Source organism: Hydractinia symbiolongicarpus, chromosome 9 (assembly GCF_029227915.1).
Source record: "Hydractinia symbiolongicarpus strain clone_291-10 chromosome 9, HSymV2.1, whole genome shotgun sequence".
Taxonomy (NCBI): Eukaryota; Metazoa; Cnidaria; class Hydrozoa; order Anthoathecata; family Hydractiniidae; genus Hydractinia; species Hydractinia symbiolongicarpus.
In genome coordinates, this window is record NC_079883.1 from 4,225,195 (window position 1) to 4,244,937 (window position 19,743).

The 19,743-nt window shown below is 33.4% G+C and overlaps 3 protein-coding genes across 5 annotated transcripts; 1 reads left to right on the top strand and 2 right to left on the bottom strand.

The window, feature by feature from the left end:
* Positions 1 to 1,043: 1,043 nt before the first annotated feature.
* LOC130656213 (eukaryotic translation initiation factor 5-like) lies at positions 1,044 to 5,714 on the bottom strand. Of its 2 annotated transcripts, none has more exons than XM_057459042.1 (7): positions 5,565 to 5,714; positions 3,847 to 3,894; positions 2,892 to 3,510; positions 2,507 to 2,646; positions 2,174 to 2,429; positions 1,764 to 2,093; positions 1,044 to 1,432 (listed from the first exon to the last, which is right to left on the bottom strand). In XM_057459042.1, exons 3-7 carry the CDS (start codon positions 3,213 to 3,215, stop codon positions 1,208 to 1,210), a joined length of 1,275 nt encoding a protein of 424 aa, XP_057315025.1. In that variant the 5' UTR covers positions 3,216 to 3,510; positions 3,847 to 3,894; positions 5,565 to 5,714; the 3' UTR covers positions 1,044 to 1,207. The 2 variants fall into 2 exon arrangements, with proteins under 2 accessions (XP_057315025.1, XP_057315024.1); XM_057459041.1 differs by having other exon boundaries at positions 3,818 to 3,894.
* A 363-nt stretch (positions 5,715 to 6,077) lies between these two features.
* LOC130656212 (tryptophan--tRNA ligase, cytoplasmic-like) lies at positions 6,078 to 16,043 on the top strand. The gene is made up of 10 exons (XM_057459040.1): positions 6,078 to 6,237; positions 10,877 to 11,043; positions 11,982 to 12,090; positions 12,170 to 12,289; positions 12,709 to 12,894; positions 12,971 to 13,071; positions 13,813 to 13,925; positions 14,610 to 14,783; positions 14,861 to 15,001; positions 15,349 to 16,043. The coding sequence occupies exons 1-10, from the start codon at positions 6,191 to 6,193 to the stop codon at positions 15,511 to 15,513; spliced, it is 1,323 nt and encodes a 440-aa protein (XP_057315023.1). The 5' UTR covers positions 6,078 to 6,190; the 3' UTR covers positions 15,514 to 16,043.
* Positions 16,017 to 18,206, bottom strand: LOC130656215 (uncharacterized). 2 transcript variants are annotated; one of them, XM_057459043.1, is made up of 4 exons: positions 18,050 to 18,206; positions 17,806 to 17,947; positions 16,977 to 17,177; positions 16,017 to 16,658 (listed from the first exon to the last, which is right to left on the bottom strand). In XM_057459043.1, the coding sequence occupies exons 2-4, from the start codon at positions 17,914 to 17,916 to the stop codon at positions 16,146 to 16,148; spliced, it is 825 nt and encodes a 274-aa protein (XP_057315026.1). In that variant the 5' UTR covers positions 17,917 to 17,947; positions 18,050 to 18,206; the 3' UTR covers positions 16,017 to 16,145. The 2 variants fall into 2 exon arrangements, with proteins under 2 accessions (XP_057315026.1, XP_057315027.1); XM_057459044.1 differs by having other exon boundaries at positions 17,806 to 17,944; positions 18,050 to 18,180.
* Positions 18,207 to 19,743: the final 1,537 nt, after the last annotated feature.

A 19,743-nucleotide genomic window follows, 5' to 3' on the forward strand; every position in this document is an offset into this window, starting at 1 on the left:
AAACATTAACACCTTATTTTCTTCGCCAAAGACTCCAACCAAGGTGTCCACTCAAAAGTTGCAATGGATTTTTCTGACGTTCATGACATTTTTAAGCTAAAAATCCTGACATTTTTGAAAAACATATTAAAATGAAAAGAATATGCACTAGGGAGCTTAGTGGAAAGTTAAAATTTCTGACCTCTTCCTGAAATATCATAAAAAGACCAAATTTTCCTGACATTTTGCCTACATTTTTAAAATTTGTGACACAGTGACCTTCGTCCCAAGGACTTCTCTACGCCTGATATTCTGACAGGACGGCAAATCAAACCCTCAAGGTTGCCGGATATAGGTTTTTAACGATAAGGATGCGAATTAACACAAATAACCACACAAATTTATATCCAAATCAGCGGAGGAATCGCCATCTCTATTGTTAACGACGAGTTATCGACTGCAGAATTCTACAATTAGCATAGTCAGCGAAAGAAAATAAAATTTCAGTTTTAGAAGTTCACGAGGTGAAACTAAAGGTGAAACACTAAAAACGCATAAAAAACATTCCATATTGTGGAGATTATGCTAAAATTTTAGGAGGAAACGAAGAATTAGCAATGCTTATTTCGACTGTTACTATTTGAGAATTGATGTCAGCACAAAAGAAACCAACATTTTTTAGGTTCAAAGATTTTAGGTGTGACCGCCCTGTATAAACAAAATGCGAGGCCCCGTTAAAAAATAGTTAATTTATGCAAACAATTTTTTGTTCCAAAATTTTGTTGAAAACGTTTTCAAAAATTAAATTTCGCGAATAAGGGATTTGACAAAAATTCGCTAGAACATTTTCTTCCGAATGGCGATAGTGGCAATAAAAGCATTTCGTGTGAAGCCAAAAATTGCGAAATTGTTAACTTAATTTTCGCGAAAATTTATTCCATTAATGTAATATCTTGAACAACAAAAATACCGCATGTGTCCACCTTCGGGTTTAAAGAAACCACTGTAACAAGCTGTCCTCGAAGTGTTCTGTTTACAGAGGTTCGACTGTATTGCACATGATAAAACACCAGATGTCTTATTATTATCTGCAAATTCATATTCTTTACATTTCAAAAAAAACCGTGCTTTTTTAGAACAGGAAAAATTACTAAACTTTTATTCTTTTTAACAAATTGTGAACTACTCTTTAATAAATTCAAGACAGGAACAAACGTTCAACATTTATTTAGATATCATCGATATCAAGATCATCTTCTTCGGCAGGAGGGGGAGGGGCTTTTTTCATGGCTTCTTCTTTCAACACGGCTGCTTCTGAACGATTCGTATAAACAACTTCAACTTCGTCTTCTTCGTCGGACTCTTCGTCAGCAGTTTTCAACCAATCAATAAAAGGTTTGGCTTTAGCATGAATTTGTTCAGATACGCTCTTTTTTACGTATTTTTTGGACACCTAAACAAAAACGCAACTGCAGTAACGTCATTGTACCCAATACAATCCCCCCAAAATTATATTGCCACCGAAGGAAACGGGAAGGAAACGGGAAGGACAAGAATACCCATATTCGCGATCTGGAAAGATCAATTCGCAAAAATAAATCTTCGCGAAATTACTATGAAACTTATAGTATATATATATTAGTACTATATATTTTTTAAAAAAGTATTATATTCTCAAAGAACAATGAGTCATTTGTGGTTAAAATGGTTCGTTCGCGAAACATAAAATGACTGATTCGTAAAAATTAATGTTAGTGTACAAAAACACAGACGTTTAGCCTCACCTTTGAACCCCATTCGAGGAGCACTTCCTCTTCTACAAGGTCGTTGTCGTAAAACGATTTCAAAATATGAGCAACCTTGGGCATCAGCTTATTAGGAAAGTACTGTCCAACCAACAGTTCAAAAGCACCCATAAAGTGTTTTTGTGCTTTCTGGTTGTTGGCCAAAAAGTGCAAAAGCAAAACTCGATATTGCGTTATCTGCGCAAGAATGTTGTCACTAAACAACAGCTCTGCCAATGCGATAACAGCTTTATCTTTGATATCCAAACGTTCGGCTTCTGCAACGATGTCCTTACTTGGGATATTCTCCGTACCTGCTCTAATCTTATTCTAAATAGTTACAAAAACCATATAGCTAAATGTAAAGCAGAAATTGCAAGAAAGAAAGTTTCACCGAAACTAAAAATTACCTTAACGAACTTAAAGAACAAGTTAAAGCGCTCTTCTACAGATTTCTCCAAATCATCATGGTAAGTCAATCCTTTCACACCATCTCCAAGTTGTTCCATACGCTTCTGTACAGCTTCTTTACTGGTATCCTCACTCCAGTCATCTATTGATGTATCATTTGCTGGAATGTCATCACTCCAACCATCAAACCCAGATTCTTCGGTTGGACTTGCGTCACCGTTTTCCTGACTACCCTTCTCTTTTCGAAGCTTTTTCCTGTTTACAGCAAGACAGAATAGTGCAAGTACCATATTTTTAAAAGTTAAGAAATGCTTATACTACAGTTTACTTACAATTTCTGAGGAGTAGCAGAGTCATCAATAGGTGGGTTTTTCACAATAAATGTTGCCAAGCGATGTCGCATATCAATTAGGCTGCTGTTTCCACATGCGGAACAGACTGATGTGATTTTTTCTTTTTTAGGCTGTACCACCTATAAAAAAAGTCAAACTGCATTTACTCACCACCCATTAAATGTGACAAACCTCTAATATATTTATTTTATGTGGATAAAATTCACGAAAATGTTGTTTTATACAACGTATTACTTAAGTTTTTGGTATCCAGTGACAATTTTAAAAAATAAATTCAAATTTCCTTCTTTGAGGATGAGGCAGCATTCACAAAATACAATGGTAAAAAAACCATCTAAATAAAATCAATTAAAAATTCACTTACAAATGTAGTTTCAGGGTTGTCGCATGATTCACACAAAACAAATTTCTCTATGAAGGAATCCAAGATTTCCTGTAGCTTCTCACTAGTATGAGAGCCATTTACAATATAACGATCATTTTTCTTATCAATTTGCGTCTGAGCACCAAGTTCACAACCAAAAAACTTTGTTGGATAGGCTGGTGGACGATATAATGCTTTACCAATTTCAGCCATGTTGACAATAACCGTTTTAATGCCATTACCCTTCCCCTCAACTTTCGCTATGATTCTCGGCATTTTATAGCGGTAGAATTGATCAGTAACTTTGCGGTTGACGTTGAGCATGATGACAGCGGACAATTCAGCTTAATGAGTTTATTTATATATTCTTTTGGTTTATTATACTTTCTGGAAACACTTTTTAAATGGTGCTTACTGCATTTGCCCCGGCTATAAAATTGAAGCTCCTTATGCAACAAATTTTGTCTCTTATTGTATAAACACTCAGTTTCTTTTTCTATACTAGAAATCATGCAAGCAGTTCTATGCCAATGTAAAAATCGGCTTCTTCTGGGTAAAATGCTGTATTCAATGGACGACGAAATCTTGGCTGATTCTTTTGATGGCCGTATGTTATAACCTAAACAAAAAAGTTGAAATTACTTAACTTTTCGGAAAACTGTATAGCAACAGGAAGATACGGTTAAAATGTCTAAACTCTTCTTTAAAATGGAGATTTCTATTGCAGAAGTATATACTTTCACAATCAGGGTTACAAAAACACAAAAGCATTTTTAATATATAAAAAAATGATTATAAGGAAATAAAGCTCAAAAGGCCAAAATGTTAAGAATAAGGCTAAGTGCCAGCAGTTTATTTTTGTTCTGCCTTCTCTAATGACAATTATGATGTGCAGTCAAACACAAAACAGCTACATTAAATATTACCTTTAAACCAGAACAACATGTACCTTTACCTTCAAATACCAAAAAGTGATGACCTGATGATTGATAAGTTGATGTACCTAAAATATTTAGTGACAAAATAAGGACTTAAAAGGTTTGGATAAAAAGTGTCCTTTCTCACAACATACAGGAGAATATGGTCAATCCTTTGCATGAAACGTATGTAGCAACTTTAACATTTCATCTTTCTTATAGATCCAGCATAGCTTTTGAGCAGGATTTTTTAATAATTATTTTTTCAGCGATAGTAAATAAGTTTATTCAAACATTAAAAAATATTTTTAATCCTATCAAATAGTATAAAAAACTATTTGAATTCACTTTCTTCAATAATGCTATTCTTAACTCAAACTTTTGTCTTTCGAGAATAGTTTATGTCAGGGCGACAGAAAAATCTCTTTTAGATAAACAAGTTGGCTTCAGCATAGTAGTACTATCCCATGTAGAGATTCTGTAGTTTTGTAAAAGAGATTTGAAATGTAATAAATGGTAATAAGAAACAAGAATGCTAAGCATACTCATCATTTACTCTTTGGAGGTCATAAACATTCACAAAGTTGTTCCTTTATACTCAAGAAAATAAATTCACTTAAGGTGATGAGTGTTGTGCATTAAGTTGAATGTTCAATATTTAAAGTAATTAAGCTTTGTACGAGGGTGCCGATAAGCCGCATACGCTGTAAAAAGTGCGGGCGTTTTCGGGCGAGTTCAAGTATTTGCCCAAAAAAACCCGCATAGTCCCGAACAATGCCCAAAAAAAAAAGATTCACCATAAATGACTCTCGAAGAATTATTTAAAAAAGTATAAAAATTAAAATGAACTAACTATATGGTAGCTAAGTTCTTAAAAGAACTGTTTTTTATGGTTTTTGATAAGATTTACTTGATAAATAACTTATATATAAACTTTATTACCTCCTTTCTCTTCAAGCGGGTTCTTTCAACTGTCGTCCGCCATGTTTATGTTACAAGGTGTTGCATTTCGGGAATGTTCCGGGCGAGTTCGGGAAAGTGCGGGCGGTTTCGGCGGACAACCGTCAATTTAATTCGAAAAGTCACCCGAACTCGCCCTTATATATGCGGGCGTTTGCGGCTTATCGGCACCCTCTTAGCTTTGTATACAATTTTAAATACTGAACCCATTGCCAAGGTATGTTAGTACTTTACCATTATACACCGTGTATGTGGGATTATCTTTTAAACAAGAATTTAGAGAAGAAAACATTGCTTTTTGTAAAAAAGAGAATGCAAAAAAATTAGGCAGTGATGTGATGTTTTAGAAGATTGAGGTTGTGGGGGTGTCAGGCAATAACATAAAACTCGGCCAGCTCGGGAGAGATGTGAAACAGTGACATGTGACTGCCTCATAAAGAACCACAGTCATTTCATGTTACTGAATGATTGATTTTTCAATGAGATTCAGGAAGGATTTAAAGGGTTTTTCCGGAAACATAACATTCGGGGTTTTCTGATTTTTCTAAGAGTGACAAACCTGTGCATAGTTATAAGCATACATGTCCATAACTAAATCGTCCTAAAATTATAACTGGACCTTTCCCTGGATTATAAGAGATAGCTAGATGAATATTATTTGGCTAGGTTAGGAAACGACCAAGCAAGCTGGTCAAATTTCTTTAAATTTCAATTAATTATATCAAGCTAAAAATTTTACTATATATATAAAGAAAGTCTAAATTTTCATATAAAATAACTTAGTATTAAAAATCACCTTTTCACAACCACAAAGACATTGAACGAACAACTAGCTCGATCTTTTAACAAACGCTTAACTTTCTTGACGACGAAGTTTTAAAGCATTACGAAATCGCTGCCACCAGGAGACCACGGGGAAAATTACTAGAAGTCCCAGAATCTCTAGAAGAATACCACAAACCAATTAAAATCTCCCCCTTTATACAGTATTAAAGTAGGTTACCGCTGACCAACAAAAACACATAGAAAAAAACGAAGTTTTTTTGTGAAATCAACCTCGTCCCGGTGCTTTTTCAACTTTTCTCCGGCCGGCGGCGTCGTACGGCATTCCGCTAGGGTGATTTTTAGTTTTGTGTGGAGGTTGTGCTATATTTTAAAGGAATTCTGGTGGTATGTGAAGAATGAGAGTAAAACCAGGAGCTTGCATTCCTTTTGGAAATATGAAAAAGGCCGAAATAAAGGCGAATTAAATAAGCATTTTTATTTTTAACCTTATGGCGCCTAATCGCGACAACAATTTTGTGATATTGTTACACAAATACATAAAGGAAGTTTTCGCTATCGCTTTTTTATTGTATTTCATCATCATTTTATTTCCTAAACCTATAGCTAGCTAACTAACAAAGTTTCAACCAGTAGTAAATGTTAATTCGCCATCTGAAGATTTACCAAATAATATTGTTTCAAAGGTACTGAGTTTTTGTCACAGCTTTTTTGAAACTTGTTGGTTTACATCTAAGAGCGTTATTTCGTCAATTTTTTCTGACCGAGTTGTGAGTTCTTATTTTATCGTGGGTAGCTAGCTAGCTAGCTAGCTATATTTACGGTGGTGGCTCACAAATACTTTCTTTTTTTATTATTTACACACTGTCAGAAGATATAGTGTTTAGTTTGTTATGATTAGGAATGCATGTGGTGCTGTGTTACAGCTCCTCTGTTTTAAAGGCCGTCATCAAAAATATGTTGTGTTCGTGTCCTCCGACCGACTCACTTTTGGTAATGAAACCCGACTCGGTAAGTCGGAAAAAGACCGGGAAAAATTTCGCGAGATATTTTTCAAAAAGAAAATTAAAGTGCTTGGAACATATCCTAGTAGCATTAGTAACTTTGAAACTGTCTCTCCCATGCTTGTTTTATTAAACTACACCAGACCTTTATTTCGGCTTGAGATTTAGGAAAGCTAAAAAAGTTATTCCCAGTGTGCACTCTTATTCCATTTTCTAACCTAAGCAGTCTTTCTGAACATCCATAACCAGCACATTCTCTCCCCAATGACATACTTCCTCCATTCACTGTCACCATTTTCTTTCGCGAAAATAATTTTTTTGCATCCATTGCCTCGTTTTCATGTGAATCGTAAAAAAAGAAAATGAATCTCCTAAGGAGATGATCTTCTAACTAGTCTATGGAAATTTTCTAACTAAGCTCCTATCCTAATTTTCGGTTGTTCCTGACTGAATAATACAGACAAGTTATAAAATAATACGGCCATGTTGCAAAAAAATGCAAACTATTTGCATTCTACCAGCACTGAGCAAAAAGCAAGTGCGATATGGGATGAAAGCAAACATGATAACTACTCTGCATGCTTTTAGCTTTTTAATTCTCATGAAAAACCCAAGATTTCACTAACATTTGATCAATTTCAATCTCTCAAGAAGAAACTAATGAAAAATAATAGGAAGCCGCAAAAAAAGGAACAATCTTTCTTTACTGTCATTTCCAGCTACTTATTAAAATTGTATATCTGCTTTGCAAGGGTTAAGGTGGCAGTAACCCTTTTATGGCCATCCAAATAGCTGAATTATTTACTTAGTGTTTTATTTTTACATTTTGTTTTTACTATTTCCTAAAAATATAGGCCTTTATATATATATTTTATTTTTACCAGCTTCTGTTTTAAAATAAACCTTTGGTTAACCTTGTTAAAACGGTGTGCGGAGTTTTTTTGTTTATTCATACTTTTTTAACAATAGTGTTCTGTTTTTTTCAAAATATTCTTTGCTAGCATCTCCTGCTATATCGAACACTGTTAAAAGAAAATATTCTGAATAAAAAAAGATTTACGCGCATCGTATCATGGCTGCATGATTTACCAAGCATGTCTAAAAATTTTAAAGCAAAACAAAAATGCTATCAAAAGTTAAAGCTTTTGCAGTGTATAGCATAATGTAGCCAGGAGACCTAGCATAATTTTTTTTACCACCGGGAAATCGGAGTAGTTAAGGTGGGAAAAATTACGCTGGGTCTCAAACGATTTTTCTGCGGCCAAAACCTGGCCGCGCTTTTTGATTGGCTAATTCTATTGTTCTTTGCTCACGTGGTCCATGTTGGGGAAAGCCCTTTTCATCCGAATATTCCAGCGAGTGGTTTCACTCACCCTAACATTTGTAAACTATAAAGTTTTTACCACAGTAAGATGTGACCAAGCTTGGTAAATAACTCACAGATAAATTAAAATGGCCTCCGAAGCGATTAGTCACATTGTCCAATTTAAACTCAGGGTTTCGCTGAGTCATTCGTTCGCGTCTAAGCTTTAGTTTGAGAGAAACTCATTTCATCAACTCCAAGAAGAAAGCTTAGTTAACTATGCTAAGCATAATGAAGATCGTCTTGAATTTCTACATAATGCGCCATCTTTTTTGTTATTAACGTTTCTCTTTAATAATTATGTCATATCTGTCTGTAAAATTTAGCAAGCACGTAAACTTAAACTATATTCGGCAGAACTAATTAATTATTCATGAGTTTTATTTTAAAGGGGAATTGTTGAGGCTGAATATTTGTGGTGAAAAGTAATAGTATTTTAGCCATAAAATCATGACAAGTGTGTTATAACAGAAAAAAATATGGATATATAGGTTGAAAATAACCTTTCGTACTAATTATGCAAAAAAATTTTTTTTAAAAGGGTTACTGCCACCTTAAAGGGATGTTATGGTGCGACGTCAATAACACTACTTAACGTCAATATCCTATATTAAATTAATAAAGCCATTACAATGCATTTAAAACTTTGAGCCTAAATAACTCGGAAACGAGGTGGTGACGTCAATGATTTTTTACCGCGTAGGTAACTAAGGAACAGCTGGGACTAATTTGGGTAAGTATCCCAAACCTGGGTCCCTAAATCCGTTTCGGAATGAACTGGATGATGACGTCATTAAAAAACCTTCAAACCTCAATTTCTCTGCAACCGTTTGTCAAAGATATATGATCCTATACATTTTCTTGATCAGCGTTTGAAGATCTATACAATGAAGGCATTAAATATTTTGTGTTTTTGCAGGTCTTTGCTGACATCAACAAAATTTTCAAACCCTTTCTTATACGTTCGTCGAAAACACATAATCCTATACATTTTTCTTATCAGCATTTTAAGCTCTACGCATTTCAGGCAAAGAGGAAACTAAATTTTGCAAAATTTTTTTGGGATCTGCACTGCTGATGTCAGCTAAACATCTAAAAAAAACCATTTTTCCATTGCTCTTCTGCATAAGTGGATTTTTCCACGGGCCTTATTGACTAGTGTTTAAGTAATAGCAAATTGTGACATTTTGTGTCATTAGTAATTTTAGACCTGTCAAGGGTTGTGCATTCAAACTTTGTCAATGTATAGATATTAAAAAGGTGAATTGATTAGCAATTCATTTTGCTAAAATGACATTCGATTGCTTGTTCCAGGCCTCCTAATTTTTTGCTGACAACTCAATAACTCAAGATCTGCAACTTGGTTTGCACTTAAATTTCCTGGGTAACCTTGTATATGCACTACATGTTTACTCACAAAATTTGATTGCGAACCGAAATGCAGATCCTAAGTTATGCATTTTATCTGCTTTGAACTTCTTTGCATTTAATTTACTATAAAGCTAGGATATCATATTCATTTAAGTAAAGTTAACACTAATGTAACTTACATGAAAGTAAAGCAAATGGCAGTAAAAAGGTTAGTGAGCACTGGGAACAAATCACAAATCATAAATCATCTTATAGATATCATATTGACATTCAATTTATAGCTAGCTGACTGAAAATGACAGAAAACCCTCCATGTATTTAATATCCATGATTTATTCTAAGGCGCGAGTGTACAAAAAAGGTGTGATGTTTTAAAATGCTTTTAATTCACCAAAACTTTATTTTTATATATTAATGTATATATTTTTAGAAAGCTTATATGATTACCTATATAATGCTATAAAAATTATTGAGAAAAAATAAAATTTGAAGGTTTAATAGACACGAAAAAAATGACCCCTCTCCTACAAATGCGATCTTTTTTACAAAACTACTAATTTCTCAAGTTTGCTATTTGCTTTTTTGTGATCACAAGACATTGATCTAAAAACGCTTTTTTAATTTTTTCTTATTGTTTTTTACTTTTGGAGTTATTTAGTATTAAAAATTTTTCCACAATTTTTAACCTCTAATTGTCAGAAAACTCAGCATAACTCGCGTTCTACTCATTCTCAAGAAATAAAAAAAAAGCTTTTTTAGATCAAACATTCCTCTCCACACTAAGCGTGCTCTCCACCCCACATCTTTAATTAATTTTGTAAAAAAAAAAACATTTTTTTCGTATACTCATGCCTTAGCAAATAAACTTCAAAACTTTTTGAACTAGCTACCTATATTACTCTAAATTTTGCAAAGAAACATAATAAATTATATATTACACATAAAACCAGCCGTTGCTATATACAACCCGTTTTGTTCAACTTGCGTGTATGTAATATTTTGCAGACCATAACAGGGGTTAATCCAAGAAATTACTTTGGGTATCGGTAATCCCCTAAATTGTCTGTCAACCTTTTCAGAAAACAAGAAACTTAATTTGTTTGTATCAAACAGCTAATATTTTAAAGTGAACCTGCAAGGTCTAGAACCGTTACCACCAAATTTTTGTTCCCTATCCATCATTAAAAGAAGTAAGAAAGTTTTCACCTCTCTATTTTGGGCGGTTAAATTAGATGTCCCCAAAATCGGTATAGCGATGTTTAAATTGACCTGTATTAGCCCCTGCATAACTTATTTTAATCCTAAAAAGAAAGCAATAAAAATACTAAAAGCTAATGATTCTAAATTTTTAAGATGGCAATAAAAAAGTAGTAAGGTTATCATAAAAAGAAATTATTCATAAAAAAATTGTTTATATAGTTGTTCTTTTACTTGACCTTTAAAGTCTGTTTACACAATGTGCAAGTATGAAGAGCAAAATGAATGAAGGAGTTCTTATTTAAACTGTTTCATAGCTCTTTCAAAGACAGAATATTTCCTTTTTTCTGAATTATATTTAAACTATTCATTACATTTGCTTTGTTTTAGGAGACCTACAATACACAACCTTATCTCTCTTCCTCGTGAACTTTACAATACAATGTCTAATGAGGAAAGTTTGAGTGAGATGAGCATTAAAGAAGAGGAACAAGTTGTCAACATTGAGAATGTCGTAGCTAAAGACAATAAAGGAATCGACTATGAAAAGCTAATAAGTGAGTAGAGCAAGCAGGGCTAAATTTTTACTGTATTTGGTAACTTAATTCGCTAACAGAAGTTTACAATAACAAAAAAATTGTTATGCACAGAGGAGGAGAAAAGGGTAGCTTGTAAGAATTTTTATCAGAGCAAGCAGGAAGATCTTGACCGTTTAGAAAGGAATGATATGAGAATGGTTAGGTGGATGTGTAATGCCAGTCTGAGAGACAGGAAGAGTTCAGATGATCTAAGAAGCAGGCTAAGTGTCCGTAGAAAAGATGTTATCCAAATAAGACGATTGAATTGGCTGGGGCACTTGGAAAGAATGGAGGAGGATAATTGGGTAAGAAATTGTAGAGACTTGATAGTTCCTGGGGCAAAGCCCAGAGGTAGACCAAGAAAGACTTGGCAGGAGGCTATAAGGACAGACTTGATACAGAGGAAGTTGAGTTTCGATCTAACACAGTCTAGATCAGATTGGAAGAGGGTCATTATTTTACCCTGTCCAACCCATGCTAGAATGGAAAACGGACGTTAAGCCGAGAATGATGATGATGATGTTGATGATGATGATGATGTAAATTACCTTTATGTTTTGCGCAATTCATGTTTTTTTGCAAAATCCCTATTATTGAATTTCTACGGAAAAAAAATTCAATTGAGTCATATATATAAAAAATTAATCGGCCATTTGCTAAATATAAATTCCAACAATTTTTTTAAATTCCCTATTTTGAGAAAGAGGATAAGTGAATAAGACAATGAATTGGAAGAAGTTATAAAGATGATACAGAGTTGAGCTTAAGATAACTTTGCAAGAATTTTTTTTGACTTTATGCTGATGATGAACAGTGCTAATTTCTTATGTTTTACACTGCCGTTACAGTAAATACCCACAAAAATTTCTTCCCTTTACAAAACGATTTAACGTTCTGACATTTTCTTGGTTATATAGAACAATTTGGCAGCAGTGCTGTTTCGCAAACTCAAATAGAGAAGATAGAAAGATTAACTGGCCAAAAGGCTCATCGGTTTCTTAGAAGAGGAATATTTTTTTCTGAAAGGTTTGAACACATCTTTAACTTTTATTATCATGCTGAAATTAGAATTTATTGTCAGTAATATTCTTTTTTTTTATTTTAGAGACTTAGACTTTATCATATCAAGAGTGGAACAAAATAAACCGTTTTTCTTATACACTGGGCGTGGTCCTTCTTCAGAGGCCATGCATCTAGGTCATCTTATTCCATTCATATTTACAAAGTAAGTTCATAGTTTTTAAAACATAACAGAGCTGTAATATTCTGGTGTAAAGGGGTGAATCAGGAAGATGTTCAAGGTCAGAATTGTAAAGTATATAACAGGAAGTTCTGTCCTTTCTAGCGGCTGGTTCTTACTTATCTCTAACATTACACCTTAAAACATATATATGCCATTGCTCTAACTTGCTTGCCTGCCACAAGTGTCTGTTCGCAGGCAGTAGGTGACACCAAATAGCCTGACGTCACTATATTTGAAGAGTGGCAGAGTAGGGATCCGAACTTGAAATCTTATGATTACAAGCCTACAGATACCACTACACCATCTCCGCTAACTTGTACATTTGCTTTTTCCAAACATCACTTGACAGTGCCTGTATTTTTTAATCAAGTAGTTTGTTTATGTATAAATGTCATTTTTAGATATCTACAAGAGGCTTTTAACGTTCCGTTAGTTATACAACTGACAGACGATGAAAAGTTTCTCTGGAAAGAGAATCTCACAGTGGAGGAAGCCAATCGACTAGCATACGAGAATGTGAAAGATATTATAGCTTGTGGTTTTGATAAAGAAAAAACATTCATATTTTCCGACATGGATTACCTCGGGTGAGTTGTGTGAAGAGCTATGATAAAATATTTGTTTACTTCATTGCTGTAGTTTACATCAAGTATTGTATTTTAGAAAATCGAGTGCGTTCTATCGAAATATCTTACGCATACAACGATGTGTTACATTCAATCAAGTACGAGGAATTTTTGGTTTCGGAGATAGTGATAAAATAGGTAATTATTTCTGTTTATCCTATTCAGACTTTGCGTTTTTAAAGGACCCTTAGTCAAGAATCACGGTGGAAAATACGTGAAAAATTCCCCCAAAAATATATAGATGTCCCTGTACTAAAATTTATGGAAAACGAAAACAGATTGTCAAAAACACTTACGGTGGTTTACATGAAGTTTATGTCGGAAAACATTTTCAAAATTATTTTTATGATGGTGAGGGGAGGGGAGGGGGTAGATTTTTTGTTGAGATATAGGGAGCAAAGCCTATGTAAAGACACTCCTATGTGACTACATCAGAAGTTCTATGGCTTGTTTATTTCTTTTAATTCTCTCGTTACTACTGTGTTCTTATTGTCCTGTTTTGTATTTCTTAACATGGCCAATATGTTTCCTTAATTATAAATTTTTCCAACAATATAATATATGCTATCCTGTTTGGAAGTAAGAATTCTTATTCTTGAATTTAGAGTTTGTTACTTTCCTAAATCCAGAGTAGTGGGCGTATATAATCACTTTATTTTTAAAAGATCTGTCAAAAATCGTATTTTACCCTTTTTATATATCTCAAATTCCTAAAATAAAAAATAAGGAAATAAACTTCACAACGCTACAAGGCACCAACCCCCACCAACCTCCACTCCCGAAGAAAGGAAAATGCAAAATTAACTTGTAGAATGGTCGGGAATAAATCAAATGTGTGCGTGATAGGACACCTTACCTGCATTTTGTTTATATCTGTAGGTAAAATAGCATTTCCTGCTGTCCAAGCAGCCCCAAGCTTTAGTTCTTCGTTCCCACATATTTTTGGAGAGAAAAGTAGCGTGCCGTGTCTGATACCATGTGCTATCGATCAGGTACGTTTTTATGATGTTTCAGCATAGTAATGTTATTAAAATAGTCAATTAAAATGTCGGTAACACTATCAATAATTTGGTATACGTTATTACGCAAGATTATGCACCTTAATAGACATGAAAATATTTGAAATATAGTATACGAATTCATAATTATAGAGCTTTGAACACCTTCCAAAACTTTTTTCGCTTGAAAAAAGTATTTAATTATTAATATGACCTGATTTGTATCCTTATACACGTTTCAGTGCAAATTATTCTTAGAAACTGTTGGATTTTTTTTTGATCTTTTTCTGTCTTAAATGAAGTCGACGCATGACGCTACTAAAATATAATGGAAAAGTTTTATATAACGAGAGCTTAGGCATTTATGACATGTTTTCCCCCGAAACAGTAAATGTTTAAGGCCATTAAATTTTTACGTTATTCAATTAATTTCTTTTTCGTTAAATTGAAAGAGCAGGTTTCGCACATCTGGCCACACTGTTTCAGTACTTGACGTCTTTTAAGGCGTTCTTAGTTTTGTATCCACCAAATAGAAATAAAGAACTTGATACCATTAAAAAAAAGTGACAAAATTTTTATTATTGCACAAAAAAACATTCGTGTAATTAAAACATTAGGCTTTACAATTTATTACAAAATTTTGTCTGTTATTTTATTGTACTTTATTGCTTATTTTAGGATCCTTACTTTCGTATGACACGTGATGTTGCACCGCGATTGAACTACTTGAAGCCAGCGTTAATACATTCGACATTCTTTCCAGCTTTGCAGGGGGCTAAAACTAAGATGAGCAGTAGCGTTTCAACTTCTTCCATCTTTCTTACTGATACTCCGAAACAAATTAAAAATAAGGTGGGGGTACTCTGTTAACAATTTACTTTGAAGCTCCAGTTAGCAAATGCTTTTAATTTTTGTTTGGGTACATACAGATAAACAAACACGCGTTTTCCGGTGGCAAAGATACGGTGGAAGAACACAGAGAGAAGGGCGGTGACGCCACTGTTGATATCTCGTATCAATACTTGACATTTTTTCTCGAAGATGATGACAAACTGGAACAAATCAGAAAGGTGAAGCTTTTGAGGCGGTTCATTGAAGGAAAACTAACCTTCAGATTTCTGAATTAGACTGTGTTAAATTGTCGCTTTTAGAAACTGGTTACTTTAGAGCAAATGATTGGCGTTGATAATAATTTTTAGCGCGCGATGTTACCATAAAATTTCAGCTAGGATAAAAAAACTACTTAATCGATTTTGATCCCACCAAAAATACGGATTAAATAAAAATTTGCAACAATAGCCTTTATTACCATATTTCAAAGAAATAAACATAGCGTGGCCTAAAAATTGCAAAATCACAACATTTTTTCAAGTACTTCATATACAATTCAGTACAGTCTGATTTGTTTTCTTTACAGGATTACACAAGTGGTGAATTACTGACAGGAGAGCTGAAGAAAGAACTTATCACGGTGTTACAACCCATAGTAGCTGCTCATATCGAGAGAAGAAAGAATGTTACTGAGGATATAGTAAAAGAATTCATGACACCCAGACCTTTAAATTTTAATAAAGGAAGTTAAGAGCACCTTTGATTTTATTCTTGTACTTATTTAAACCTTTTTGTGATCCAACTCCTTTTTTTGGGTATGATGTTGAAAATTTGGAATTTCTCAAATAATTGTTTAATTTTCGAACTCTGTTTTCGCGAAAATTCCTGGAAAGGGTAATTCACGAATTTTTTTGTTCTTTTCTCTTGTTTTTTCTTCGGATTTTTTTCCCATTTTGTAGTTGATTAAAATAATGGCAAACTAAAAGAGAAAAAAATTAAATTTCAAAAAAATATACCAGTTTCGCCAAAAAAAAGTTTTATTCGCAAAAAGAATGCGCGAAATATTCCCATGATCTGCACAAAATATCCTAATGACTGTTAAAAATTACTATAACCTCGCGAAAATAAATCCGCGCGCATAGTGAGTCTCTTTTTTTAGGCTTCACGACTTTTATAATAAGATGTCACTTGTAGTGTGCTTTTAAGTAGTATTTATAAAGTAGATATAAATTAATTTTATTTAGGTATTACAAATTATCTCGAAAATATTTCTGTATTTCTCTTTGTTGTCATTTCTGTTAAATAATAAGTCGTGAAAAAGGACGATATTAATATAAACAAAAAGTAATTCGCGTTTTAACCAAGAATTTACAAAAATATGTTCTATTGATATTTATCGTATTTGCTTTCCCATGCGCGCAATTTTTCATTATAGGCTTCCGCTTCATCATTTAGTCGTTCTTTATACATCAACTTTTCATCTTCTGGTAACTTGTGCCATTTATCACTCAGATATTTGAAAATATTTTCCTCGCGTGGCACTTCACTTGCGTGGTCTTTTATAAACAAATTAAATGCATTGGTGATTGGATTTTTTGGTTTTCTTTTTAAAGCTTGCTTGCCATAGCGACGAACATCACGTTTCTCACGCTTTGCATTTTTAGCTTTACGTTTTTGCTGCAATAAATCGATTTCTTCTTCCGATAGGTTTTCGTTGAACTCATGCAATTTTTGGGTATAAGCTTCTCGGTATTTCTCCTTTTCATTCTCAGGTAGTTCATTCCACATACTACCCATTTTTCTCGCTCTCTCAACGACGCTTGGATAGTCCGACTGGAAAAGGCGATTGTTCTCTTTGAAAAACAATATATATGGTGGCGCAGGTCGTTTCGGAACCTAAACGATTGTGTTCGATGAGATTCATGCAGAAAATTATTAATACTACAGTAATTATAACATTTAATTGTTTAGGTATTAGTATTCGAAATCTTGGCCCAATTTGTGCTAATTATTTTTCTATTAAGTTAATTTATGTCCTCGTAAATTCAGGTAAAGTTAAACATAAAGAAATACGCAATTTATAGATGTCCCTAAATTTAAAATCAGGATACTGGTCATTTGTGAAAGGTAATTGCCAAATATTTGCAAATTTTTCTCCGAAGCAATTATTACATTTCAACATATATATGCTTAAATATTTCTTATTCTACAAACCTGAGGAATGTCTTCTCGATATTCTGCCATTTTACGTTCATATTCGTTTTTAAATTGTTGACGGGTTGATTGACTTTGATTACTCCACATCGAAGACGCTAGTTTCATAAGTTCTGTTGGACTTAGTTTGGGGTTATTTTCTTTTAACAAACCTTGCTTCTCGCGATAAAATGAAGCAAAGGCAGAGGCTGGACGCTTTTTCTATAAATTAAAAAGCACATAAACAGCTAAGGAAAAATTGTTTGCGATAATAAAAATCGCGCTTTATCGCACTTTATCGAAATTACAGAATTATTTAAACTCGAATAACCAGTCCAAAGTGAATATCATACTGAATTTTTAAGAAAATTGCGAACCAACCGGAAGTAAAGTAAAATGCGAAATAAAAGATTCGTCCTGGTTTAAAAAAATGTTATATTTAAGTTTGCAAATACAAGACAAATTCGCAAATATTCCGCAATCTTTTTATTTCTTCAAAGTCAAGGTAAAGCTAATTTTTTTTTATAAAAATGTTCTCCATAAGAATTACTACGCTTATAAGCCATACAAATTAAGAACATTTTAAGAATAATTCTAGGCCTGAAATCTTTAGGATCCTTTTGATTAAATACAGTTGGTCCTAAAACAAAGTTTTTTGGAGCTTAATTTAAGCTTTTTAAGTGGATCTTATTAATAAACTGACCGTTGTTATACAAGTGGTAAAAATGCTTTGTTGCAACATGTTCCCAATGAAGTTGATAATAAGAATCGCGAAAGGCTCAAAACTTAAAATTGCTTTAAGTAAAGTAGAATTATATATTTAACATTACACTTTGACGTTTTTACGAACCTCTGCTTGCAGATTTCCCACGTCATTAAGACTTCTATTTGCGCGAGGTAATAAAACTGATAACACTCTTCCAAATTTACCAACGTTGTATAACTTCGTCAAAGAACCCATTTTTCTGCAGTGGTTTTATCTTTGGCTGCTGCTAAAAAGAAACACAAATAAAAAAATTAATAGACCTGAAATGAACGCTAATTTTACGCATTTACAAATTGACTTTGGAAAACATAAAAAATAGAGACATTACCTAATTAAAGTATATGGGAATCCAGCAAAAGCAAAACTTCAATCAATTCGTTTCAATATTTACAACTTACTCTACCATTTTTAACTTTAAATAATAACCCCTACGATACATTACATTTGCATGCAGTGCCTGGTCTTACTCGACCTGGGTGTAATATGGGCAAGCAATATGGTACCTTAGCTGTCATAAACTTTGTCCTCTGTAGCATTCGTTGACATTGGTTTAGATTTGAGCCGTCTATTTTGTTTATTTTTCTTGATAATAAGGAGGGGATGTTCTCTATATATAAATAGAGCCTTGTATACACTTGTTTAGTTTATGTCATGGCTGTATAATTTATATCTTTATGACTAGGAGCATAAAAAGTGCATTAGCTAAACGAAAAATTGTTATGCCTCCGAAATTTTCTTTTTAAGCAGTTTCTAGGAGCGACCTTGAAATTTGTTCAGCAAAACAATGTGCATCATCTTTTGGACCGTTATCTTTTAAGCATTTTATATATATATATATATATATATATATATATATATATATATATATATATATATATATATATATATATATATATATATATATATATATATATATATATATATATATATATATATATATATATATATATATATATATATATATATATATATATATTTTCACCCATTTCACCCATTTTTATTTATTCATTGAGCCGGCTCCACCTTGGTGGGCAAAAATACAATTAGTGTATATTAGTTAACTGTGATATATGATTGTGAGTTTCTTGTTAATTCTTGTCTGTTCCATTGCGTGTTTACGTTTTGAGTTCTAGGAATGCTAGAACATATCCAGTACGGGATCTTTCCCCGATCGAGTGAGTGTCCCCCGATTGAGTAAACCCCTCGATCAAGGGAGTCGGCACTGGCAGCAATTTTTTTACGACCACCCGATTGAGTGAGTCATAACTGTCGGTAGATTTTTAGCTAGCTAAATACATAAACAAACCGAAGGTGCTTGGGAGATACTTAGTTCTTGCCCAGCACCTAGTCAGCTTAAGCTCTGGAGACAGCCAACTAGCTATGTTAAAGATATCAATATTTCTCTACTATACTTTGTGTCGGGTATGATAAAAAATATGCACATTTTTCTCGATATAGCTTGCTATACTGGCTTCTTACTAAACTAATTCCAACCACATGTCTATAAGACAACTAAAATGAGCTTCAGAGGCACAACATGTGCAATCTAGACTGAAAATATGCACCATGTATCAATCTAACTCAATAAATCATTAATAGCATTGGAAAGGCATGGTGAATTTTTAATTTAATCGGTGAAACGGCGCAAAATAAGTTTATGACTTATTGTAAACAAAATTTTTTTGCACTTTTGGCCAGTGGTGTGCACTTTTAAAAATTTCCATATTTTCGAAAGCCAATGAAGATGCTTTCTTTTAATCTATGTCAATTTAATGACCAATCTGAACAGAGATAGTGTACTCTTCGTGTGGCCAGAACATTTTGTGTATGGCCATGACTAAAAGTGCTTACATTTTATTGGTCGCCCCCTCTGATGGTATAGTCGTAGCTGGGAAGCTAAGCACATTTTTTAAAATCGTGTATTTTATCAGGTAAGAATTATTTTATATGAAGTGAGAAAGGTGTGCTGGCTAGCTAGCTATCTCAATTTTTGGTGCTGACATACCCCTTTTAATAGTCGTG

Coding starts and splice junctions, on each gene's coding strand:
- LOC130656213 (XM_057459042.1), bottom strand. CDS start 3,215: ATGCTCAACGTCAACCGCAAAGTTACTGATCAATTCTACCGCTATAAA. Junction 2,430..2,506: donor TCTGCTACTCCTCAGAAATT/GTAAGTAAACTG, acceptor TGCTGTAAACAG/GAAAAAGCTTCGAAAAGAGA. Junction 2,094..2,173: donor TGTTCTTTAAGTTCGTTAAG/GTAATTTTTAGT, acceptor GTAACTATTTAG/AATAAGATTAGAGCAGGTAC.
- LOC130656212 (XM_057459040.1), top strand. CDS start 6,191: ATGTTAATTCGCCATCTGAAGATTTACCAAATAATATTGTTTCAAAG. Junction 12,895..12,970: donor TCCGACATGGATTACCTCGG/GTGAGTTGTGTG, acceptor ATTGTATTTTAG/AAAATCGAGTGCGTTCTATC. Junction 13,926..14,609: donor TACCATGTGCTATCGATCAG/GTACGTTTTTAT, acceptor TGCTTATTTTAG/GATCCTTACTTTCGTATGAC.
- LOC130656215 (XM_057459043.1), bottom strand. CDS start 17,916: ATGGGTTCTTTGACGAAGTTATACAACGTTGGTAAATTTGGAAGAGTG. Junction 17,178..17,805: donor TGGGAAATCTGCAAGCAGAG/GTTCGTAAAAAC, acceptor TTTAATTTATAG/AAAAAGCGTCCAGCCTCTGC. Junction 16,659..16,976: donor ATCGAGAAGACATTCCTCAG/GTTTGTAGAATA, acceptor ACAATCGTTTAG/GTTCCGAAACGACCTGCGCC.